This window comes from Panthera onca, chromosome A1 (genome assembly GCF_046562875.1).
Source record: "Panthera onca isolate mPanOnc1 chromosome A1, mPanOnc1 haplotype 2, whole genome shotgun sequence".
Taxonomy (NCBI): Eukaryota; Metazoa; Chordata; class Mammalia; order Carnivora; family Felidae; genus Panthera; species Panthera onca.
The window spans coordinates 114998122-115024613 of NC_138339.1; the positions used below are offsets into that span (position 1 = coordinate 114998122).

Genomic DNA, 26492 nt, shown 5'->3' on the forward strand with positions numbered 1-26492 from the left:
TAAATGTTTGCTAGATCTAAATAAAAATTTTAACTAGATGTTATATGTTTATTTTAAACACCCCTATAAATGGCAGAACTAGAATACAATCCAGCCACACTCTGTAAATTAGCCACGGGATGATGAGGAGCAACAAGCTGAACACACTGAAGCCTTGTCTCTATGTCAGAGCGCCATCTCCAAGTTTGCTTGGGACTCCCTTAACACTAGACCTACTTCTCTGTCTTTTAAAAATTATCTGAACAACAAAAAGATCATAGTATATCCTGCATTTTACTCTGGATCTTCAATGTAATGAAAAACTTTATAATTGTTAATTTATAGGTATATTGCCCTCCTACAGACTGTCATTTTTCTGCAAAAGGCCCTGGCCTCTCGTGTGTTTCTTTACACACACACACACACACACACACACACACACACACAGCTTATCTTTTAAGTTCCTCATCTTGCTTTAGGAAAAAAAAAAAAATCTGCAGGTTCTCTTACATCGACTGCCTAAGAGTCGCGCTATAAGAAGCAACAACCTCTCCTCCTCTCCACCATCTGCTCGGCAGCCGCAAAGCAGCAACCATGCGTGAAAGCATCTCTATCCACGCTGGCCAGGCTGGTGTTCAGATCGGCAATGCCTGCTGGGAGCTCTATTGCCTGGAACACGGCTTCCAGCCCGATGGCCAGATGCCAAGTGACAAGACCGTTGGGGGAGGAGATGACTCCTTCAGCACCTTCTTCAGTGAGACGGGTGCTGGCAAGCATGTGCCCAGGGCAGTGTTTGTAGACCTGGAACCCACAGTCATTGATGAAGTTCGCACTGGCACCTACCGCCAGCTCTTCCATCCTGAGCAGCTCATCACAGGCAAGGAAGATGCTGCCAATAACTATGCCTGAGGGCACTACACCATTGGCAAGGAGATCATTGACCTTGTCTTGGACTGAATTCAAAACTGGCTGACCAGTGCATGGGTCTTCAGGGCTTCTTGTTTTTCCACAGCTTTGGAGGGGGAACTGGTTCCGGGTTCACCTCCCTGCTGATGGAACGTTTCTTTGTCGATTATGGCAAGAAGTCCAAGCTGGAGTTCTCCATTTACCCAGCTCCCCAGGTTTCCACTGCTGTAGTTGAGCCCTACAACTCCATCCTCACTACCCACACCACCCTGGAGCACTCTGATTGTACCTTGATGGTAGACAATGAGGCCATCTATGACATCTGTCGTAGAAACCTCAATATTGAACGCCCAACCTACACTAACCTAAATAGGTTGATAGGTCAAATTGTGTCTTCCATCACTGCTTCCCTCAGATTTGATGGAGCTCTGAATGTTGATTTGACAGAATTCCAGACCAACCTGGTGCCCTATCCCTGCATCCACTTCCCTCTGGCCACGTATGCCCCTGTCATCTCTGCTGAGAAAGCCTACCATGAACAGCTTTCTGTAGCAGAGATCACCAATGCATGCTTTGAGCCAGCCAACCAGATGGTGAAATGTGACCCTTGCCATGGTAAATGCATGGCTTGCTGCCTGTTGTACTGTGGTGATATGGTTCCCAAAGATGTCAGTGCTGCCATTGCCACCATCAAGACCAAGGGTACCATCCAGTTTGTGGACTGGTGTCCCACTGGCTTCAAAGTTAGTATTAATTACCAGCATCCCACTGTGGTACCTGGTGGAGACCTGGCCAAAGTACAGCGAGCTGTGTGCATGCTGAGCAACACCACAGCCATTGCTGAGGCCTGGGCTCGCCTGGACCACAAGTTTGACCTGATGTATGCCGAGCGTGCCTTTTTTCACTGCTATGTGGGTGAGGGCATGCAGGAAAAGAAAGTTTTCTGAGGCCCATGAGGACATGGCTGCCCTTGAGGATTATGAGGAGGTTGGTGTGGATTCTGTTGAAGGAGATGGTGAAGAGGAAGGAGAGGAAAACTAAAGTTAAAAATGTCACAAAGGTGCTGCTTTTACAGGGAAGCTTATTCTGTTTTGAATACTGAAAAGTTGTGCTCTGATCAGTTACTTTGTATGTAGCAGTATATACTCTCATATACAATTACTGACATATGCTTTAAAACACAACTCTTTGTTATAGATCCAGGCTGTCCATTTCTCTGATGGGTTTGAATAAAGTATTCCCTGTCTTAAATGAAAAAAAAAAAAAAAAAAAAAAAATCACGGTGAGCCTGAAGGCCCATTTCCCAGGCGGGGGAGGAATGTAATGAAATTAGTTTTTGCTAGGTATTTTTATCACAGATTAGGAGGTGCAAACCGCAAAGAAAAACTAGTTTCTTGGTGTGTCACCAGCTCTGGGGTTCACTGATCAATCACAACCAACTCATTTAGTAAGTTAAAAATATATATCGTGGCAAGGTTCGTTTGTGTAAGAGTTGGACCAAGGCCGGCGCCCCCACGATCTGCGGTAATCTGGTGTCCAGTCACGACCATCGGACTCTTCATTTTCCCCGGGGAGTTCCCACACCTCCTCTGTCCCTAAGGGTGGCCGGCGGTCCCTCGCGGCACAGAGTCCCTCAGGGAAGGCTGAGAAGGAAGGCCGAAGAAACCGCGGCTAGAAGGGATGGCGGCAGGCATAAAAAGCACCCGGGCTTCAGTTCACGACCCCGTTATTCCACGGAAAAATGGAACATTCCGCTCTTTCCGCCCGCAGAGGGGAGGTGGGGGGGAACCCCTCGATCTGGTCTAGGAGAGGCGACGCGGGCGCAGCCACCGGAATCCCGGACGCCGGGAGCCTCGTTACGGGAATCGCAGCTGCCTGGTGTCCCGCCCCTTTGCCGTCGGGCTGCAGCCGACCCAATGCCCGGGCGCGCAGGGTCTCTCTGGGGCCAATCAGCATACAGTCGCTAAGTCCGGAGGCGGGGCGCGGCGAGGGCGCTGCGGGGCGGGGTCAGGGGGCGCAGCGCCCCGCCGTGGGAGGAGGGCCGCGTGCCGCGTCTGCGGGAAGGAGCCGGGAGCGAGCCGGAGCCGAGGCGAGGAACCGAGAGGCCCGTGGAGCCGCGCGGGGAACGCCCGGGCGTAGCTGAGCCGGAGGCCGCGGCTGCGCGGCCCACGGGCCCGGCCTGGCACCGAGGTAGTCGTGCGCTGTACAGAAGCGGAGGAGCGAGGCGCCGGGGCCTGAGGTGAGGAGGTTCCGTGACCAAGTGAAGGGCCGTGTAGCGGGAGGGTGAGGGCTATAGGTCCGGGCGTTCGGGCCCGGAGACCTGGCACTGGAGAGGGCCACCCTCCCTCGCGAGAGGGGCGCCCCAACAGCGCGCGAGCCCTAAATTTGTTAATCCCAGTCTGGAAATCCCCACATTCCTAGTTCCTTTCCCTATTCGCACACCTCCGAATTTGATCTCTACAACTTTGTCACCTACATTTCTCAACCCTAAGCGCATACCTTACCTCCAGCGCGCGGACACACACACACGTACCCTTCTCAGGCCCTCGCCCCCAAATCCCCACTTTTTGCCCCTTTAATTCCTCTAGCCCCGCATTTGACTCTTCGTTTTCTACCTGGAGGTTAATTTCTCTTCCCCAAAGCCGTCTTTTCATCCTGAAATTGTAATGTTTCAACACTGTTGGAAGTTCATCTTAAAACATTTTAAACTGACGTCTTTATTCTTTTTATCTCTAACGTGTACCGGTTCTAACGAATCCCACCTAACGCTGTATCTGAAAAAGCACCAAATTCATCTTTAAAATTTCACCCCTCCTCACCAAGCTTAAAGGTTATTCCACGCAGCAAGGTTCTGTTTTTTAGGAGATGGACAGCATTTTATTCATAACTATTTTTTCTTTGAAAAAAATATCAGGTTAGAAGTAAGACTTGCCACTTTTGTTCTTTTTACCTTAAGAAAGGACACCCATTTCGGTTTAATCTGTGTAGTTGGTATGGGGTCATTTCACCGATTACACTGCTTTAAAATAAGTAGTGATTAGAATGCCAGGGTGACTCTTCTAAAAGATTGAAGCCTTTGGTTAAGTCAGTGCTGTAAACAAACCCTTTAGACTGTGTGAGTGCCAGCTTCAAGTTGGACAACTCTTAATTTGAAATTCCTGACTCAGATCATCATATGAGCTGTTCGCCATTATCTTAATTTCTTAAATTCATGATAATTCCCATTTGGAAGTATTTTTGGACTGTAAATGGAATTTTACATTTATAGAACCAACTTGATATTAAGTTAAATCATGCTTTCCAGCTGTTTTTTTTTTTTGGGGGGGGGGATAATTTTGAACACTTGTTTTTAATCACAAGTGGAAGAAAAAAATTACAGGATGGAGAAAGTGTGAGAAAAGGAGAATAAGTTTTGTAGTGGAATTTTTCGCTCTTTGCATGTCTGTATAATTGACAATATTATGCACGTTTAATTTTCTCAGAGGTAATTTAGAATATTACAGTACTGCCGCCAGCTAACTTAAGATATTTTCTTATGTAATGAAAAATGTGTACAGTGTTCTCATTTTTATTTACGAGTTGCAGTGTTTTCACATTATTTCAACATTTTCCTAAGGGAATTTGCAGTGGAGTTAAATGTTAGGGCAATTTTGATTATTGTATACCTATGAAGGAGATGTTGCAGTACCCATTTTATAAAGAGGGAAACTGAGGCTCAGGGTCCGTTGAAACCTAGATCTATGTAATTGCACGTCCTGTACTTGCTGTTGGTCATTTTGTCATGCTGACACAGTTCTCATGGAGGGTCCACTACTACAGTTTGAGAACTTTGGACTCCCCCATAACTGTTCTGCAGAGAGGGTTTCCCATCCTCCCCCCCCCCCCCCCCCCCCGCCAAAAAAACTTATTTGAGTGCTTCTTATTTTAACAGGAGTCAGGATTCCCTGTCCCTAATACAGCTTGGCTCCTAGAGAAATGTGTGGAATGTTCTCATAGCCTTCTCCATTTCTTTGATTGTAAAGGCAGTATGATCAGAGTTGAAGTTTCTAGTCTATTTATTATTTTACACAACAAATACTAAACACAACTGGCTCCAGGAATTCACAAAGATGCAGGAAATATTGCCAGAACATTGATAGAGTTTACAGAAATTGAGCTGACAAATAAATGCATGAAAAATTGCAAGGGTTCAAGGCAGTTTTAATTAGATGCAGGATGATACAGAAAATGCTGTAGATATATAAATCCAGGATTATTTAAGGTTTGGAATGATCACAAAAGACTGAGCAGAGGTCAGACTTGAAAACTTTGTAAAGTTTGGATAAGGAGAAAAATGAAGGAAACCCATTCCAAATAGAGGTCTGTGTAGAAAGGGTCAGAAATAACCAAGCTATATTATATCCAGCACATATGTAATGCTTACTTTATGCCAGTCACTTTTCTGAGCTCTTTGCCCATATTAATTCTTTTATTCCTTATAACCTTGGGAGGTAAATGTTATTATCTTCCTTTTACAAGGAGAGCAGCTAAAGCAAAGAGAGGTTAATTTGTCTAATGCCACAGAGTTAATAAGAGGTAGATCCAAAATTCATACCTAGACAGCCTGGCTTCAGAATCTGAACTCTTAACTGTGATGCGTATACTGTCTCTTCATGTAGTATACTTGAATGTCAGTGACTAGAATAATATGACCATACCAGAAAGTCTTTTAAAACCCACTCTTAATTGTCCTCTATGTGCCTCAAAGTATCTTAGATTCTGAGAATATCAAGGCATACGAAGTACAGTGTTACTAGTCCTGTTACCGGACGGTACTCGAGTGCATTGGGAACAAAGATGTTTGTGGGAGTGGGGGGAAATTCCACAGGAGAGATGATGTTTCATCTGAGTTATACACAGTACAAAGCAGAGTCTGGAAAAGACATTCTAGAGACAGGGAATAGGATATGTAGATGTAAAAACTCTGAAATAACTGTGTTAGAGAAAGTCTAGTAGTTTGCAGTGGCTTGAACTTAGTGGCTAGGAGTGGCTAGTCGGGAGTGATAAAATGTAGATCAGATTGTGAATGGCAAGATGAGGTCAAGTAAAATGAAAGCTTCATTAGGTTGTTTGCTCTTCTCTTTAGGTCTATCATGGTGGGATAGCTTGAGGAAAGTCTGAGTAGAGGGGGTTTTTAGAAGAGACTTTACTATTTATTTATTTATTCTTTAATCTCTACATCCAACGTGGAGTTTGAACTCAAAACCCCTAGATCAAGAGTCACATGCTCTATGGCTGAGTCAGCCAGGCCTCTCCAGAATAGATTTTAAATATTGGAGAAGATAAGTGAGACAGGCACATGAAGCCAAATTTTTAGACTCTTAAATAGCTAAAATATTTGGCATTAATATTCACCATTTAAGTTTCCTCTTTTAAGGAAAAGAATGACAAGTTTAAAGTAATGTCATAAATAGATTCATCCACCTATAATGTCAGAATGATTTGGAGGATGGAAAGAGACTGGAAGCAGGAAGGCAGTGATAAGTACTAAGATGGTCAGTGCCTAGATTACATGGGTCATGGTAGTGGGTAGAAAAGAAGAGACAAATGAGAAAGACATCATGAAAGAAGACTGGACAAGCTAGAATTTAATAGATAAGGGACAACAATGGACCCCATTGACTTAGGCAGTTCAAGGAGGGTGGTCTTAGATGGGGTAAAAAGATGAGTACTGTGACTTTTGTAAAAAGCGGGTGCATTTATGTATGTGTGTATATATGTATACAATATGTGTGTATTGTTTTTAGACCTTTCTATTTGAGTCAGAAGCAGAATATCCAAGACAGTGATATATAACTGGAATCAAAAGAAAGTTTCCAGCCAGAATTCTTGAAATTACTTTGTTTGAAGATGATAGTTCAAGTCATGTATCTTCAAAGAAGTTAGTATTTTTTAAAAATAGTAGATCCTAGGTCTGCCTGGGTGGCTCAGTCAGTTCAGTGACTGTGTCTCGATTTCCCCTCAGGTCATGATCTCATAGTTCATGGGTTCAAGGCCTGCGTTGGGGCACTGACAGGGCGGGACCCCTGCTTGGGATTCTCTCTCCCTCTCTGCCCCCCCACAAATAGATAAATAAACTTAAAAAATAAGTAGTAGATCCTAAATAGTCTTGGCTCCATTCATAGCCAGGAGATAAAACCTAGCAGAGAATTCAATGAAGGAGACAGTAAAATAGACAAAGGAGACAGTAAAATAGACAAAGGAAAGATTTCAACAACATAATATTGTTACATAGAAACCAGGAGATAAAAGAAATTCAGGAAGCAAAGATAGTCAACAATATGGAATGTTTCAGAAACACTTTTGGTATTGTCACAATGGTTATAGTCTCTTTTATTCTGTCTGACTAGTATATCTTAATGAGATTTAATGAGAAGTTAGCTACTTGATCATGACTTAAGAGAGCTTCATCTGTTGATATGTGCCTATAGTATAGATTATCATTTCAAAGCTGTGTATGTAAACATACCCAGAGCAGGAGCTTTATTCCTTTCAGCACAATAAATCTGTTGTCCAGTTAAAATTTGGGTGTTCTACCTCCAAATTTTCATTTTCTGTTTACTCAGTTTCATCCTCTGCTTTGAGGTAGATTTGTATATTTACTTCTGCAGAGTGCATTTCATATAGGTTGTCTGCACAATCTGTTTTTTGTTGGATGTTCTCTAGTATATATTCCCTCACCTCTATTTCCTAACACAAAGTAAACTCATCACAGCTATGTTTCAGATAGTACAGCTCTGGTTTGTACACTGGCATGTGCTGGAATTTTGCCATTGATAATCCTCATTTGACATTTAGAGTCAAAGATGACATAGCTAATGTGTATACTGTTTTCTCTGTTTAGAAAAACCTTTACTCATATTTCATATTTGGGCCTTCCTGGGCCCTTTCTGAATTGAGTTCTTCTATATGCTTCTGTAGCATTGGGTGCATAGTCTACCCTGTAAACTTTGAACTTCTTAAGAGAAGGTTGTTTATGTGTCTTCAGCTATTATTTGTTAAGTTTTATTTCTTAGTTTGTAGTGAGAGCATGGATGGTTGTCACAATACTCTTTAGGCCTTTTCATATGTCTAAAACAGTGGTAATTTGTAAGAGGCCTTCTTCTCTAAGGTCGTAAACATACTCTGTATTTTCTTCCAATACTCTTAAATTTTGCTTTTGCATTTGGGTCCGTAATCAATTTGGAGTGTATGTATCTGTGATGAAGCAGAGCTCTTTATCTTTTTGCTTGTGGAGCCAGCTGTCCCAATACTATTTATTAAATAGTCCTTTATTTCCCCAGTGATAAGAGATGCTTTTTTTTTTTAATCAGATAATTAAATTCTTAAATGTACATGGGTTATTTCTGGATTTTTTGTTTTGTACCATTGGTAGAATTATTCATATGCCAATGCCATGTTTTGATTACTATAACAAAGTATGTCTTAACAGATGATACAGCAATATTCTGTTTATTTTTCCTTTTGAAAGTAGGTTTTTGGCTATTATCTAATATTTCATATGAAATTTTAAATTGGTTTGTAAATTTTTGTAATAAACCACTTTGCAATTTGGATTAAAATTGTATTGCATTAATATGTTAATTTGTGAAGAACTGATGTCTCTATTATATATATTTTGTTTTTCATTCCATGATATTTAAGTCTTCCTAATGAGCTGTTTAGTAAGCTTTTATACTTTTCTGTATAAAGTTATTACATAGTTGGTTTTTTTTTACATAGTTCTGATTAGATTTTTTTTCTTAGATATATTATAGTTTTTGATGGTGTTGTGAATAGGATTTTTTCTTTTACATTTCTAATTGGTTATTAGTGATGTATAGGAGAGCTGTCTATGTTTTTTGATGATCTTTTGTTTATTAAACTCTCAGTAGTTGTGGTAGTTTGTCATTTGATTCTCATTCTTTTTCTTAATAGATGGTATTTATACGTTTTTCTTTTTCCATTTTTATATCATATTTATTTGTTCTATTTTTAGTTAAGCCCTCTAGAACAGTATTGAATAAGTGATGACTCCAAGCATCTTGTTTGAATTCTGACTTTGACAGGAATGCATCTAATTTTTTTTAAATTTTATTTAATTTGAGAGCATGTGAGGGGCAGAGAGAGAGAGAGAATCCCAAGAAGCCTCCCTTATGGGAGCACAGAGCCAATGCATAGCTCAATCTCATGAACCCTGAGATCATGACCTGAGAGGAAATCAGGAGTCGGATGCTTAACCACGTGAGCCATCCAGGCAGCCCTCTAATTCTTATTTTTAAATATGATGTTTATTGTAGGCTTCTGATAAAGTACTGTGCTACCACAGATGACCATTTATTGAGTACATACTTGTCAGCCAGGTAAGTTTTAAGCACTTCACATTTATTGACTTGCTTAGTCTTCCCAAAAGTCCTAGGTAGTATGTGGGTAGGTGGTAGTGTTATCCTTATTTTACAGGTAAGGAAAATGAAAGTGAGGGATATCAAATAACTTGGCTAAGATGTTATACAAAATTAAGGAGCTGGAATTTGAACATAGGCAGTCTGATTCCAGAACCCATCCTCTTCTTTATTATACTTCATCAAGTGGATGGTCTCTTTCAGTCGTAGTTTTCTGACACTTTGTTGTTATTTTTAAATTTTAAGTGAAGCTTTTGAATATTATCAGATGCTTTTCAAGCATCTATTGGAATGATTATATAGTTTTCTTCTTTTAATAAATATGATGGATAGCAATGTTATCTTTTTGCATATTGGACTATACTTATATTTTTAGGCTAAATACTTGTTAGTATTTATGGTTTTTGTTTTGTTTTGTGTTCATGTACATTGCTAGAATAAACTTGCAATGCTTTAATTAGGATTTTTCACACCAGTACTCATCATAGTTTGATAATAGTTTTATCATGTAATCCTTGTTTGATTTGTTATCCAAGTGACCGTGCACCTTGGACTCACGGCCAAAGTAGGATAATAAGGATAAGATTTACCCTCCTGCCTGAAACAGCCATAGAATAGGAAAAACACATGAAGCATTGATAAGACACTTGACACTGAATAATCAAAGGCAGTGATCTTGATAGATTGGAAACAAATAAGATGAACCCTATGACTGCACTATCCTAGTACGTTGAGAAACTTTCCAGGCCATGGCATAGGTAGGAATGCAGGGTAAGTCCCATGGATGTGGATTCTCTTGGATTTCCAGAAATGGCCTGGAATAACAAAGGTGCTAGAGTTGACAGAACAGAATACTAGAGAACTCTTGAAAGCTTCAGATGTCCCATTCAGCTGTTCAGCTGAGTACTGACCAGTGCATGCATGTAAAGAAACATGTCAGGGAAAGAACCTCCTGGAGACGGTAAAGATAACAGCGTTGATCCTTCCATAGAGTCAGGAATGGTACCTGTCCTCACCAGCCAGGTTGGAAACCAACCCTAATTCCTGGGACATTGGAGAGTACACGGAAGGATCCTGCCTCAGTAGTAGGGAATAAATCGCCCTAGAATAAGCACTGCTCCCGTCCTACCCAGTGTATTTTTTTTTAATTTTTATTTAAATTCCAGTTAGTTAAAATACAGTATGGTATTACTTTCAGGTGTACAATATAGTGATTCAACACTTGCATACAACACCTGGAAGTCATCACAGGTACACTTCTTAATCCCCATTTTCACCTGTCTCCACACCTACCTCCCTTCTAATAATTGTCAGTTTATTAGCTAGAGTCTATTTCTTGGTTTACCTCTCTTTTTCTCCCCTTTTCTCATTTGTTTTCTTTCTTAAATTCCACATGAGTGAAATCACACAGTATTTGTCTTTCTCTGACTGACTTAATCTTGCTTAGCATAATACTCTCTAGCTCCATCCATGCTGTTGCAAATGGCAAGATTTCATTCTTTTTGATGGCTGAGTAATATTCTGATGTGTATATATATACCACATCTTCTTTATTCATCAGTTAGTGGACCCTTAAGCTATTTCATAATTTGGGTATTATAGATAATGCTGCTATAAACATTGGGGTGCATGTATTCCTTTGTATTAATCTTTTTTTTTTAATTGTTTGGGTAAATACGTAGATACCCATGCATCTTAAAAGCAAGATGTGAAAGGACCAAACTGTTTCCAAGTAACTTAACTGTGTCATGGAACAAAGCTCAAAAGTATAGAAGTACAGGGGCTACCTGGGTGGCTCAGTCGGTTAAGCATCTGACTTCTGCTCAGGTCATGATCTTACAGTTCATTGGTTCGAGCCCCACCTTGAGTTCTGTGCTGACAGCTCAGAACCTGGGGCCTGCTTTGGATTCTGTGTCTCCCTCTCTTTGTCCACCCCACCTCTGGCTTGTGCTCATTCTCTGTCTCTCTCAAAAAATAAATAAACATTAAAAAATTTTTTTCTAGGGGCACCAGGGTGGCTCAGTCAGTTTATCATCCGACTTCGGCTCAGGTCATGATCTCGCGGTCTGTGAGTTCGAGCCCTGTGTTGGGCTCTGTGCTGACAGCTCAGAGCCTGGAGCCTGCTTCGGATTCTCTGTCTCCCTCTCTCTCTGCCCCTTTCCCGCTCATGCTCTGTCTCTCTCTCTGTCAAAAATAAATAAATGTTAAAAAAAATTTTTTTCTAAACACAGTAGAAATACAAAAAAATCCAATAGCAAATAAGGTGAAATTCAGTGGCATACAGTCAAAAATTATCAGGCATGCCAAGAAGCATGGAAGTACATTATATAATAAGAAAAATTAAAGCTCACCCAGGGCCAACACAGATAAAATTACCAAAGAAATTAGAATAATTATATGACTATGTTCTGTATGTTTAAAAATCTAAGTATGGTTATAGAAAATATGAAAAAGACCCTATTGAACTTCTAGAGATGACAAATAACATTGTGTAAGATGGAAAATACATAAGTTAGGATTAATGGCAGACTGGACATTGCAGAGGAAGAAATTAGTAAACTTAAAGACATAGCGGTAGAAATTATAAAACCTAGAAAGAAAGAAAAAAATGGACTTACAGCTCACATCACTGAGCTGTGGGACTACTTCAAGCATCCTGATAATACATGTTATTAGAATCCTTAAGGATGGGGGCGCCTGGGTGGCTTGATTGGTTGGGCGTACAACTTCAGCTCAGGTAATGATCTAGTGTTTTGTGGGTTCCATCCCTGTGTCAGGCTCTGTGCTGACAGCTCAGAGCCTGGAGCCTGCTTCAGATTCTGTGTCTCCTTCCTCTCTCTGTCCCTCCCATGCTCATGCCGTCTCTCTCTGTCTCTCAATAATAAATAAAAAACGTTAGAATCCTTAAGGATAGGAGCAGGAGGGTCAGAGATAAATATATTCAAAGAAGTAATGGCCACAATTTTTCTAGATTTGATGAAAACTATAAACCAGCAGATCTAATAAGCTTAGCCAACTCTAAGCATAAGAAACACGATGAAAACTATACCAAGGTATGTTGTAGTCCAGTTGCTCAAAGTTAGTGATAAACTAGTTACAAAAAACTTAGATTCATCCAGAGGAAAATAAGAGACTTCTCATCCAAAAGAAGAAAGACAAGGATGATAGTAGATTTCTCATTAGAAACAGTGCATGCAAGAAGTTAATAGCTACATTTTTAAGTACTGAAAGAAAAAACTATCAATTCAGAATCTATACCCAGTGAAAATACCTATGAAAAATAATAATGCAATGCTTTTTAGATATATAAAGACTTAATCACCAGGAGACCCACACTACAAGTGTGACTACAAGCAGACTCACACTACAAGACCCACTACAAGTGGGGGTCTGCTGCCATATATATATATATATAGATAGATAGATAGATAGATAGATATTTTTTTTTTTTTTTTAGTCTTTCAGGCAGAATGAAAGTATCAGATGAAATGTGGACCCAGACAAAGGATGAAAAACTCTGGAAATGGTAGTGATATGGATAAATGTACAAGATTTTTATATTATTTAGTCTTCTCTTACAATAATTATTTTAAAAAATAGTGACAGCATGGTTTATAATATTTGTAAACTACATGTGAAGTTTATAAAATATACAAAAGTAAGTTGTATGGCAAAAATAGTATAAAGATCAAGAGGAGAGAAATGGATGTATGCTGTTTTATACTTTACTGTGCATGAGGTGCTATAACATCACTTGTAGACTAATAAGTTGTCTATACTATACTGTGTGTACTATAAACCTTAAAGTAACCACTAAGATAACAAAACAAAGACTTAATAGCTTATAAGCTAACAAGGAAGACAAAATGGAAATGATAAAAAAAAAAGTAATTAAGTGAACACATGACAGTAAAAGAAGAAAAGGGAAACAAGAGGTTAAATAAGTAAAAAACAAATACAAAGATGATAGTTTTCAGCCCAACTGTTTCAATAATGATATTAAATGTAAGTGGCCTAGATACCCAATAAAAGCAGAGGTTGTCAGATTAGATACAACTGTATCCTGGTTACCAAAACAAATAAAATGCAACAAAAGACAAACAGTGCTCTTTAAATATGAAGAAACAAATAGGTTAAATATAAAAGAATGGGGAAAGATATACCATAACACTAATGAAGAGAAGGTTAGATTGTCTATAATGTCAAGGTAGATTTCAGAGCAAAGAATATTACCATTGGTAAAGAACATCATTGCACAATGATGGAAGAGTCAATTCATCAGGAAGACCTTATATTTATGTGCCTAATAATGTGGCTTCAAAATATATAGGACAAAATCTGAAAGAACTGCAAGAAGAAATAAAGTCAGAGTTCTTTTTGGGGATATCAGTACCCCCTTTTCAATAATTGATAGAGGAAGTAGAAAATTACTAAAGATATAGAAGATTTGAATAATACTGTCAATGAGATTGACGTTTATATAACACTCCATCCAGCAAAAGCATTGCTTTTTAAGTACACCCAGAACACTGATATCAAGACTTAAAGCTACGGTCATCAAGACTGGAATAGTTGTATAAAGATAAGCAAATACATCATGACACAGAATAGAGCAGGAATTGGATAATTAGCGCTCACAGGGGAAATCTAGGCTGCCTCCTTTTTTTAATAAAGTATTATTAGAATACAGCCACACCCATTTGTTTATGTATTACCTATGGCTGCTTTTGTGCCACAACAACAGATTGGGTAGTTCCAGCAGATATCTTGTGATCTACAAACCCTAAAACATTTATTCTCTGTGGCCGTTTACATAAAATGTTTACCCAGCCATGGAATAAAGATTACCAAAACAGACTCACACATATATTGACAGTTGATTTTTGATGAAAGTATAAAGGTAATTCACTTGAGAAAGGATAGTTTTTCTACATACAGTTCGGAAACAATTGGCTATTCATATGTAAAGAAAATAACTTGAATACCTACTTTATACCATATATAGAAATTATTTTGAAATAGTTGATAGACCTAAATATAAAACCTAAAACTATAAAACTTTTAGCTAGAAAACATAGGAAAAAACCTTTGGGACTTTGAGGTAGGCAAAGATTTCTTAGTGCTTAGATACCAAAAACACTAATTCATAAATTGGACTTCATTAGAATGAATATTTCTGCTCTTTAAAAAGAATTAATAGAATGGAAAGATAAGCCACAGATTGGGAGAATATACTTAAAAGAATTTTCTAATAAAGACTTTATATGTAGAATATATATATTTTAATTTTTTTACCTTTTATTTATTTTTGAGAGACAGAACTTGAGCAGAGGTGGGGGCAGAGGGAGGGAGACAGAATCCGAAGCAGACTCCAGGCTCTGAGCTGTCAGCACAGAGCCCAACGTGGTGCTCAAACCGATGAACTGTGAGATCATGACCTAGCCAAAGTCAGACACTTAACTGACTGAGCCACCCAGGCATCTATATATATATACATATATATAGATGGGGTTTTTTTTGTAATGTTTATTTTTGAAAGAGAAAGTGTGAGTGGGGGAGGGGCAGAGAGCCGGAGACACAGAATCTGAAGTAGGCTCCAGGCTCTGAGCTGTCAACACACAGCCCGACGCTGGGCTTGATCCCGTGAACTGTGAGATCGTGACCTGAGCTGAAGTCAGATGCTTAACCGACTGAGCCACCAAGGCACCCCTAGAATATATTTTTAAAACTTTGTAAACATAGTAATGAAAAAACAACAAATGCAATTTAAAAATGAGCAAAATATTTGGACACATCACCAAAGAAGAATATGAATAAATATATACCTACCATATATATGACCTAGCTATTAAACTAGCTATTTTCCAAAGAGAAATGAAAGCTTTGTCCCACCAGACTTGGGACTGGTTATATTATAGTATATTTTTTCCACTAATATATCATGTACCAGCTTACAACAAGGAAGTCAGTTTATCCATCCAACAAATGTATTGAGGTACTTACCATGCTAGGTATGATTCTTGTTGCTAGGAGCATAGTTGAGAACAAAACACACAGAATTTCTTGCCTAATTTGCTTGCTTTCTATTTTAGGTGCACAGTGTATTAGTTTCCCAGGGCTGCTGTAACAAAGTGGCACAAACTGATGACTTAAAAAACAGTAAAAGTTTATTCTATTAAGTTATTCTAGTAAGAGAAGTTTATTCTCTTACGGTTCTGGAGGCCAGAAGTCCTTCTGAAACTCTCGATAAAATCTTTGCCTCTTCCCTCTTCGTAGCTTCTGGTGGTAGCCAATCCCTGCCTGTGTTGTCACATGGCATTGTGTTTGTGTGTTTTATCTCATAATGACAAGCAACCAGTATTAAGGGCCACTCCATTATGATATCTTAACTAATTATATCTGCCACAGCCCTATTTCTAAATAGGGTCATATTATGAGATACTGGGGGTTAGGAGATCAACATGTCGTTCAGGAGGAAAACACAATTCAACCCATAACAGCCAATAAACAAAATAAGTAAATTAAATACTATTTTGGCACACTTTCTGAAGTGTTGGCATACTATGGTCCGCAGACCTAATCTAACATGCATCCTATTTTATTAAATAAGGTTTTATTAGAATTCAGCCATCTCTTGTTTTTTTAATTTAAATCCAAGTTAGATAACATATAGTGTGCCCATTTGTTTACATATTATCTACAACAGAGTTAACTAGTTGCAACAAAGACCTTAACACACACAAAACCTAAAATAATTATTATTTGGTTCTTTATAAGAAATATTTGCCAAGCTGTTTTAAAAAGTATTAAGTGCCATTGAGGAAAAAAAAAAAAAAAAAAAGGAAAGGAGGATAAGCAATACTGGGTGGCCAGGGAAAACCTGTATGAGATGGTGAATTTGAGCAAATGTAATAATCTTTATGTATTGACTTTAGTAAGGGAAAAAAGCAAGTTATAGAACATTTTTGTGAAATAAAGTGTATTTATACAGTATAATTTTAGAATATACAAGTAAAAATTTTGCAAGAGTTTCCATCAAATTGTTGACAGTAGTTCTCTGGGGATTATAGAGGACTTGTACATGACATTTTCAACTGCTGTTCACTTGAAAATTTAAAAATAATTATTTCCTTTATATTTTAATATATCATTGTTATAAATTCAGTTTCTTATATATTATTAAATTATATCAAAGTGTTAATATTTGTGAAACAATAATGGAAGATTCAACTCCTTTCCTAAGTTTGAAGTTATCTTTTACATTTCAAAGAAGAACTGCCATTACTTTTACACCAGATTTAACCTAGCTTTGAATTTTAAACTGAGTTTTTATTTGTGTGCATAAAATAGTTTGGCAGTTGAAGAGTTAGTAGTCTTAACTGTTAGTGAAAGGTTAAAAGGTATGATTCTGTTAAAGATTTGTTTTAACTGCTTTTGTCAAATTCAACAAAATGTCCCTTTCATGTTTCTGTGACATTACATGAAAATCAGGGAAGTTTGGACTAGGCACAGAGGGGCTGATAATGTTTCCAAGTATGTATTAAAACAGTAGGATGGGGGAGCCTGAGTGGCCCAGTTGGTTAAGTGTCCGACTTTGGCTCAGGTCATGATTTTGCAGTTTGTGAGTTCGAGCCCACCGTCGGGCTCTGTGCTGACAGCTCAGAGCCTGAAGCCTGCTTAGGATTCTGTCTCCCTCTCTCTGCCCCTCCCCTACTCACACTCTGTCTCTGTCTCTCAAAAATGAATAAACGTGAAAAAAAAAAAAAGGGATGTTTAAATATTGTTATACAGGTGTTTATGGGATTGTTTTATACTGAAAGTCAGAAGGTATCTACAATGGAATACTTTCAGAAAGCCTTATACCAGGCAAGGATTTAAGAAGTAAGCATATAATAAATATTATCAAAGCCAGCTTTCTCTATAAGGCTTTCCTCTCTTTATAGTGAGAATCAATGAAAAGAACATGACTTTTGGAGGCAGAAGACTTAGTTTCACATCCCTACTTCACTTCCTAATTTTGTGATTTGGGTAAGTAACTTAGCCTGTCTCGTTTTTCTTTTGTGGAGTTCCAGTAGTTAATCCTTGCCATTTGAAACCCATTGAATTCAATATCATGAGTGAACACTAAGGTAAACTATAGACTTAAGTTGCTTATAGTGTGTCATGTAGGTTCAACTTTGGTAGAATGCACCATTCTGGTGAGTGACGTTGATAATGAGAAAGGCTGTGCCTGTGTGGGGGCCAAGGGTATGTGGGAATTCTTTGTACCTTCCTCTCAATTTTGTTTTAAATCTAAACCTGTTCTAAAAATATAAACTCATAAAAAAATAGTAACCCCTGCCCTACCTACCTGCTTCTCTAGGATATTAGGAGAGTCAAGTGAAATAATTTACATAAAAGCACTTGTTATAATGTAAAACAGTAGTATAAAAATGTTAGTTATGAATTAGTAATTAGTTATGGAAACCAATTTGACAATAAATTTCATAAAAAAATAAATAAATAAAATAAAAAATTTAAAAAAAAGGAATTAGTAATTAGTACTAATGGAATAGAGCAGAGCCAGATAATTTTTAAAATAATTATTAGTTAGGGGTGCCTAGGTGTTTCAGTCAGTTAAGCTTCCGACTTCTGCTCAGGCCATGATCTCATGGTTTGTGAGTTTGAGCCCCTCATTGGGCTCTGTGCTGACAGCTCAGAGCCTGGAGTCTGCTTCCCGTCCCCTGTTTGCTTGCACGTGCTCTCTTTCTCTTTCTCTCAAAAATAAACTTTAAAAAATAAATAAAATAATAATTAGCTAATATAACATAAGTTTGATGGATTTTTTGCAGATTTTTCAGAGTAACACTGTACTATGTATACATGATACCATACTGAAATTTTTCCCATCTTCATCCCTGCCCAGCTTACTCAACAAACATTACTTTGCCTTCTATTTGGCAACTGTAGTTCATCTATTCTGCAATTATAGTAGTAATGTTACTGTAGTAACTAAGTTTATATTGACATTCTTCCTCTCATGAAATCTAAATCTATACATATTATTCATGCTTCTTTATTCTGTCCTTGGTTCAAAGTGAAATGAACAAGAGACTCAAAAATCACAATCCACAAATAACAAAAATAATTTATAAAGGGCAAAGCTATTAAATATTTATCCATTATAATTCCCATGCATTCTCCCACTTGAGAAAATCCATGGGAATCAAAATGAATAAGAACAATCAACTATAGAGACAGTGTTGAATTTATTTTATTTTTTACATCATTTATTAACTTTATTACTTTAATAGTTGTGAATTACTTGTGATGCATCTTATAGCACCTTTCAACACATTACTGTGTTGAACCACCACAGTTGAGGAATTGCCACTGCAGAAGAACCACTCATTGCTTGGAATAAACATTCCCTGTATCTGTGGTTAGTAGTTATGTTTTAGCTTCATAAAATCTTCTAAAATAACATGCAAATATCAAGGAAAATCATTGTTTGCAATGTGGTTATAATATATGTGTGGAAAATTCTGCAAGAGATGAAGGAGGATAATGCTAATAATAGAAATGTAAATTGAATATGTCTTGTCAACAAACTGAAAGGACAGGAACAATAAGCAGGATACTGTCAATTCTGTCCATTTTAAAACAAGATAAGCCCCAAAATTAAGTTGGCGGTATTGCATTTAATATTTTAGCTAGTGCTACTGTGTTTCCATCTCTTAGGTTTGAATTATGAAATTAAGTTCCGTAATGCATGTATCTTCATCACATCTCAATGACAATCCTTTAAAAATTAGGAAACATTGTTTTCTAACTAAAAAATGTGAAACCTAACTTTGCCTGTTTTCCTTTACTTAATGTGTTTTGTGGCCCCGCTTAGATAAATCTAATTGCTTTGTGGTAACTATAAATACCTTCATGGAACCTCTTCTTTTGGAGTTTTGTTGTAAGAATATAGTGCAAAAGTAGAAAGATTGCCAGTTTCCAGGAACCATAGAGAATCCTCTGCACAGTGTGAACAAGGTACTTGGTGGGGGTGGTCAGGATGGCATGACCACATATCGCTCTCCTAACATGCCTTGATATTTTATTTTGTTTTGATGAACACTTGAGTGATGTGGAGTTTTTTCATATGGGACTATTTAAAGTTGGCAAATAAGAGATACAACAGGTGGAGGAAAATGGTTCCTGCACCTTAACTTTTTTTATACCTTTACCTTGGGAGAATCTAAATAGTTCATGAACATATCGTTTATGGAGTGACTGTTACATGGTAAGGGAGTGCATAAAATCAAGTTAGTATTACTATTTAATAAAAGAATACTTTGTTCCAAATATAGTACTGTGAAGCCCTCACCAAGAAGTTGATAGTGTTATTTGGGAGAGTTTATGCATCAAGAATTTTTTAATTTAAATTTAGGTTTTTGGGGGCGCCTGGGTGGCTCAGTCAGCTGAGCGTCCAACTTTGGCTCAGGTCACAATCTTGCGGTTTGTGAGTTAGAGCCCCGCATCAGGCTCTGTGCTGACAGCTCAGAGCCTGGAGCCTGCTTGGGAGTCTGTGTCTCCCTCTCTCTCTGCCCCTCCCCTGCTCACGCTCTGTCTCTCCCTCTCTCTCAAAAATAAACATAAAAAAATTTTTTAATTTAGTTTTTTTGATTAAGTACTAAAGTCACATAGAAGGTGCAACTAACATATGGTAGAGAGTCTCCCTCCTACCTAGGTGTCTTACCTTGTGGCAGCCAGTATTTGAATTTTTATCCTTCTAGAGGTGTTTTGTGCATATATAAGGAAATGGTTGTGTGTTTTACCTTTTTGTGGTTTCTTCCCACAAATAACAAAAATACACTGTTCTCTACGTTAACAGTATTTAAAAAAATTTTTTAATGTTTATATTTGACAGACAGAGCATGAGCAGGGGAGGGACAGAGAGAGAGGGAGACACAGAATCCCAAGCAGGCTCCAGGCTCTGAGCTGTCAGCACAGAGCCCAACGCGGGGCTCGAACCCACAGACTGCGAGATCATGACCTGAGCGGAAGTCGGGTGCTCAACTGACTGAGCCACCCAGGCACCCCTACATTAACAGTATTTTAGATATCATTACATACCTGTGGATCTAGAGCTTTCTCATTTTTGTAGGTACATGTATGCTCTATTTGGATGTGCTATAATTTAACTGCTCCCCGATTCACGAACATTTAGGTTGCTTCAGCCTTTTACTATGCTGTAGTTGATAATCTTCTACATGTGTCATTTTGCTCATATCTGTAGTATAAAATTCTAGAAATATAATCATTAGATTCAAACATAGGTGTTTTAATTTTGATGGATAATGCAAAACTGAGCATATGCCTTTTGTGTGTAGGTTCTTTTCTTGGTTTATAACTGAGTTCTACTTTACAAATAATAAAATTCACAGATTTAAGTGTACAGTTTATTGGGAAGGTTATGCCATTTTATACTGTAATGTGCAGTGAATGAGACGGCCTTTATGTCATAGTCTCATAGTCTCAATGTCTCAACAGTCGTAACACTGTTGATAATTTTTTAGTTTTTATTTTTTGACCAAAACTAGAAATGATGTTGGGTAGTTCTTGTTTTATTTTTTTACTATTTTTACTGTGCAACTTACATGCAATGAAGTCCACAGACCATAACCATAGTCCAAAGTATAGAACATGTCCAGCATCCCAGATTGCTCTCTACTGTCCTCTTCTCCACCCCCCAAAAAAGATAACTCCTGTTCTGATCTCTATCACCACATATTACATTTGCCTGATTTTGAGCTTTGTATAAAGGGAATCATGTATACTTTTTGTGTCTAATTGCTTTCTTCTCTATTGTATGTGAGATTCAGTCATTTTGTTTTGAGTACCTGTAATTCTTTTTCATTGCTGTGATTTAGTTACTTGAATTTTTCTGTTCCGCCATTTCTCTGGTTTTGGGCTTCTACTTTTCACTATTTATGATTAAAACTTGTATGAACATTCCTGTACATGTCTTTTAGAGGAGTGAGGCACTGATGTCTTTTGGGTATACACCTTGTCCAAGTAGATTTTGCTGGGTTTTTTTAATTGAGTTTTAATTTATAAAGAATAAAATTTATCAATTTTTACTGTACAGTTTGTTAGGATACAATTCCTCATAGGTCTCTTGAAGGTTTGCTTACAACCTTGAAAAATAGGGGTAATGTTTTCCTCCAGAGTAAAAGGCAAGCATGCTTACTGACGTTTTAAAAGATCTGGGTTTTTAAGCTCAGTCTTCTCTCCTGTAACATAACCCACTGTGTGTACAGGTGTTACCTGACTCTCTTCACAATGCTGTGTCGGAATTGGGGCTCAGGCAACTGGCGCAAGAAAATGCTGATAATCTGAAAATGCTGCTCCTGGTGTGAGTAATCAGGTCCTTTGTCTCTGACAACAGGAGTTTCAGGTCTTCTGCCAGTATCCATAGAACTGGCAGGCTAACTTGTTAGCTTGCAAGTAGGGTAAAATCTTAGAGCTTTCACTATTCTTAACACAATTCAGTGAATTTTGACTATTGAATATTTGAATATTAAATGTGTAGTCTTGTCACCACCACACTCAGGTCATAGAACATTCCCATCACCCCAGAAAGTTCCTTTGTGCCTCTTTACATTTATTCCCCTTCCACACTTCAGCCCCAGTTAGCCCTTTATCTGCCTTCTGTCACCTTAATTTTGCCATTTGTTGAATATCCTGTAAATGGAATTATACAGTACATAGCCTGTTGTGTCTGGCTTCCTTCGTTCCACATGTTTTGAGATTCATTCATGCTATTGCATGTATCACTAGTTCATTCCCTTGTATTGCTGAGTGGTATGCTATTGTATGGATATATGATTGTTTGGATATTTGTGTATCCATTCACCAGTTGATAGACATTTTTTTTAGTTTGGGACTATTATGACTAAAGCTGCTATGAACATTTGAGTAAAAGTCTTCATGTTGACATGTATTTTTAGTTCTCTTGGATACATTCTTAGGAGTGGAAATGCCCAGTGTTATTATGTGCTTTTAACTTGGTAAAGAACTGCCAAATTGTTTTCCAGCGTGTCTCTTTTATCTTGTATTCCTGTCTGGGGTAGTTTTAATTTGCATCTCTCATTATGAGTGAAGTTGAGAGTATCATTTCATATGTTTAAATTACTTGTATTTCCTTTTCTATAAATTGTCTGTTCAGCTCATCTTGCTTGTTTTTCTTCTAGGTGTTGGAATTTTTTAGTGATTTGTAGGCATTCTTCATATATCAGGGGTATTTTTGGTCATGGTATGAATTACAAACTTTTTTTTTTTCCATTTTGGCGAATAGCTTTTGAGGTTGGTTTTGGTGGGTTTTGCCATGAAGAAATTTGTCTCTCTGAAGTATTGCCTCACATAGTGTTTACTAATAGTACAAGTCTACACATCAAAAGAAACAGGATTGCTTTTTTAATTGCTCTTAAAGTATAAGGTGTTCTCCATCACTATTTTATTAGCCATAACTCCAATGGGAATAAAGAAAAATGTTTTGAAGACTTAAATTTGTTTTCTACATCCTCATAAAATTTTATCACCGTTTAGAAGATGATTATACAGTGGAAGCAAGAGCTTCAGAAGTTGTGTTATTATGTGTTGTAAGAGAAAAAATATTAAAGATAATACCATTGTATGTCTTTTACAGAAATATCTAATGCAAGATGTTGACATTGAAAACTTGGATAGTGCAAGCGTTGTTTATTTTCTTCACCACTGAATCTGTAGGTAAGATTCATGAAATACCCTTCCTCCCAGCATCACAAATTAGGTTTATATATTTTTATATAATTTTATAATTAATCTTATGTTTCATAATTATATAATTATTTTTATTTTTTTTCTAGGATCATTATTGAGAGAATAATGCTGTTAAAAATGATTTTGAAATGTAAAAATACTCCTGGTAAATTATAATTTGAGTTGAAACAGTCACCCAGTAATCCTAAATGCTGTTTCTGTATACTGGCAATAACTTTAAGGTGGGGAGGGGAAAAAATATATTGTTTTGTTGGGTTTTGGTTTTGTTTTTTTTTTTCAATTAATACATAGGGGAAAGTCTGTTACATTTAGTGGCCAAAGGTATCACTGAGCAGGAGTATTATTGTGATACCAGAATAAAGAGGTCACTTGGAGCAGTACTGCTCAAACTAGACCACAACGTGATGCCCATCTGAGAACTGGTTGTTGTTACTGGTCCACTTAAGTACAGAAATTAAGAATAAATGTTAGAAGTTCTTAACAATTTGACATAGCCATGATACCCAAGCATGTGATCCCTGGACTTGTCTCATCAAAAATGGTACAGAGCAAAGATTGTGAAAGACTGGGGGGAAGAAAAAGCCATACTGATCTTTTCACCACAGATAGTTTGAGAAGCACTGCTATAAATCATCCCCTTTCTAAATCTAGGAATGCAGCTCTTTTTGAACACTTTAAGTGACATAAAGCTTATTTTGAAAATTGTTGCTATTTGAGAAATCTTTCCTTATTCTGAAGCCCAAATTTTTCTCCTTGAAATGTTTTCCCGTTAACCCTAGTTCTAGAGTACTCCCACTTTCTCTTCCCACTGTTCAACTCTTCACATATTGAAGGACTTTGTTTATGTGTCTCTTGAGGCCTCTCTTCCCCAAATTGAACTTACACGGTTATCCTAATTATTTTTTACAGGCTTGGCTTCTAACCCTGTACATGCTGATTACACTTCTCATTCTTCCCTTGGTTGCCCATAGCACCTTCAAAATACTAGACCATCCCACCTCTCACACTTACCAGCTGTAGGACTTTGGCCAGTTGCTTAATCTGTGCCTCAGTTTCCTGATCTATGAGATGGGAATAATAATGGTTCCTAGCTCCTAGGGTTATTATGGAGATTAAATGAATTATTATACAGAAGGCATCTGGACGGTGCCTGGCCCATAGTAAACATTATAAAAAGGATAGTAATTATATAATTATTATTGAGGTTTGAATAAAATACACTTAAAAAAGTGAATTTAATGTACCAAAACTGGACTTGGTCTGAATATAGTAATTTTATAATTTACTTTGATCTAAACATCATTTTTATTCAATCAACATAGTTTTTTCCAGCTAAGATGGACTGTAGTTTCATGTTAAGCTACTAGCCAGTGAAAATTCTTAGGTTATTTTCACATGAATTACTTTTAAGCCATTTCTCCCTTACCTGTATTTATTTCATATCAGCCTGAATGGGAGGTATTTTCCTCTCTGGCATAGTTCATTATCTTGGTTTTAGCCTACTGGTCTATTTTTTCAATATAATTTTAATCCTAACATTATGATCCAAAGTGTTGTCAATCCTTCATAGTCTTGTCCTTTGCTAATTTGATAAGTGTGGATGTCTCTCTGTTTTCTGCCAAGTTATCAATAAATATGTTCAGAATAACAGGACCACGTTATTGCTGTTTCACAAATTACTCTAAAACTTTAGGCTTAAAATGGCAATCATTATTATTTCTCACGGTTTGTGTGTCATGAATAAAATAGCTGGACTGTTCATCTTTGCTGTATGATATCTGGGACCTCAGTTGGAGTATTCTAAGATTAGGAACTAGAATCATGTGAAGGCACATTCATTTATATGTCTGGTGTTGATGCTGGCTGTAGTTTGAGGACTTTGCTGGGCTTGTTGGCCAGAACAGTGCATGTAGTCTCCCCATGTGACCTTGGCTCACCAGCAACATGTGGCTGGGTTCCAAGGACAAATGTTCTAAAAGAGAAAAAGAGAGCTAGTCAAAAGTTGTATTCATTTAATGATCTAGCCTTGGAAGTCACATAGTACACTCCATTAGCTGAGGCAGATCAGAGGGCCATTAGCACCCACACAGATCTGAGGGCAGGAGTTGACCCCATTTCTTTGTGGAAGGAGTATCAGTCACATTGTAAGAAGAGCACATGGGATGGAATAAATATATAGGTGTGACCATGTTTGGAAAATACAATCTGGCACAAGGGCTAAGAGCAGGCACTTGAGCCTGCTCAACTCAAGACCTTTCTCACGCTGACTTTTTTGTAGTGTTTTTTATATTTGAGTAATCAACCAATTAAGATTCAATTTAGTTTGAACCAATGGAATTTCTGTTTTTGTAACTCAGGAACAACCAAATAACAGTTTTGTAATGTTCATGCTATATTACATGTTATAGTATATTCTAATCCACATTTCTTCATCTTGTCTATGTAATTACCCCAACTAACTTTCTCAGATGCTCAAAAATTAAAATGCTTTCTTTCTAAACAATTTAATCTCAACCTGGTAGCCCTGTAAAAATGGTATTAATTTAGCATAGGATGATTTTAATGAACCTGTATTTCACTTTGGAACATTTGTTCATTTTTGGTATTTCTCTTATTTTGTGTGTTTAAAAAGTGTTAATACTGAGCCTGTAGTTGTGTCTCATGTAGTTCTGTAAAGTGTATTGTGTACTTACTGTTCCTTATAATTACTTTAGAGAAAGTAAAATAGGAGTGATTTTACCAAGGAATAAAGTGAGGTCTAGGGATTTGTAAGGACTGGCCCACTATCAGAGTAACTTGTTAGTACACCACAAGATGAAGTTCCATACAATTGGAAGTTTAGAGTAATGCACTGGGACTTACTGTAAACATAAATAAATAATAGCAAGGTCATGTAAACATCCCACATTATGAGTTTTGAAACAAAGAAATACACATTCCTACTCTGGGCATTATAGGCTTTATGAGAGTCCAGGATTCCATTTTGGAGTACAGTTTTGACTGCAAAAAACTGTTTTTAATTCTTCCTGATGACTTTGAGAGAACCTTCCAGACCCTATCAGTGTGACTTGATGGTCTCTGGAGATTAATAATGATGATAGGCTGCCATTTATTGGTGGACTGTTGAATATCAGGCATTGAGATAGATGTTTTACATAAGTAATTTTTAATCTCAGAAACACTGGATTAGTAACTTCATTTTCCAAGTGAAAAAAACTGAAGCTCAGTTAGGATAGGTAACCACCCAAGAACCCATTGGCAAATGGGATTTTCTAGGGAAAGCTGCCTTACATTTCTGGGCAGTGAGGCTAGAATCATGCCAAGTAGTTGGGAATTTTATGTTGATGGTAGCAGGAAACCATTAAATAATTTAAAATAGGGAAATAGCATGATCAT

General features: G+C 37.6%; 1 protein-coding gene and 1 pseudogene across 5 annotated transcripts in view; both read left to right on the plus strand.

Annotated features, from left to right (window-relative positions):
* The first annotated feature begins 487 nt into the window (after window positions 1–487).
* Window positions 488–1989, plus strand: LOC132681379 (tubulin alpha-1A chain-like; annotated as a pseudogene).
* Window positions 1990–2883: 894 nt separating this feature from the next.
* The window catches only part of IL6ST (interleukin 6 cytokine family signal transducer), a 55345-nt gene continuing 31736 nt past the window's right edge, over window positions 2884–26492 (plus strand). The window contains exons 1-4 of one of the 5 annotated variants that reach the window (XM_060635758.3): window positions 2884–3124; window positions 17249–17333; window positions 21596–21690; window positions 22984–23063. In XM_060635758.3, coding sequence (XP_060491741.1) covers window positions 23000–23063 — 64 coding nt within the window. In that variant the 5' untranslated portion in view covers window positions 2884–3124; window positions 17249–17333; window positions 21596–21690; window positions 22984–22999. Of the gene's footprint in view, window positions 3125–17248; window positions 17334–20202; window positions 20440–21595; window positions 21691–22983; window positions 23064–26492 lie in introns of those variants that run through there. The other 4 variants (XM_060635761.3, XM_060635759.3, XM_060635760.3 and 1 more) reach the window with 4 other exon arrangements.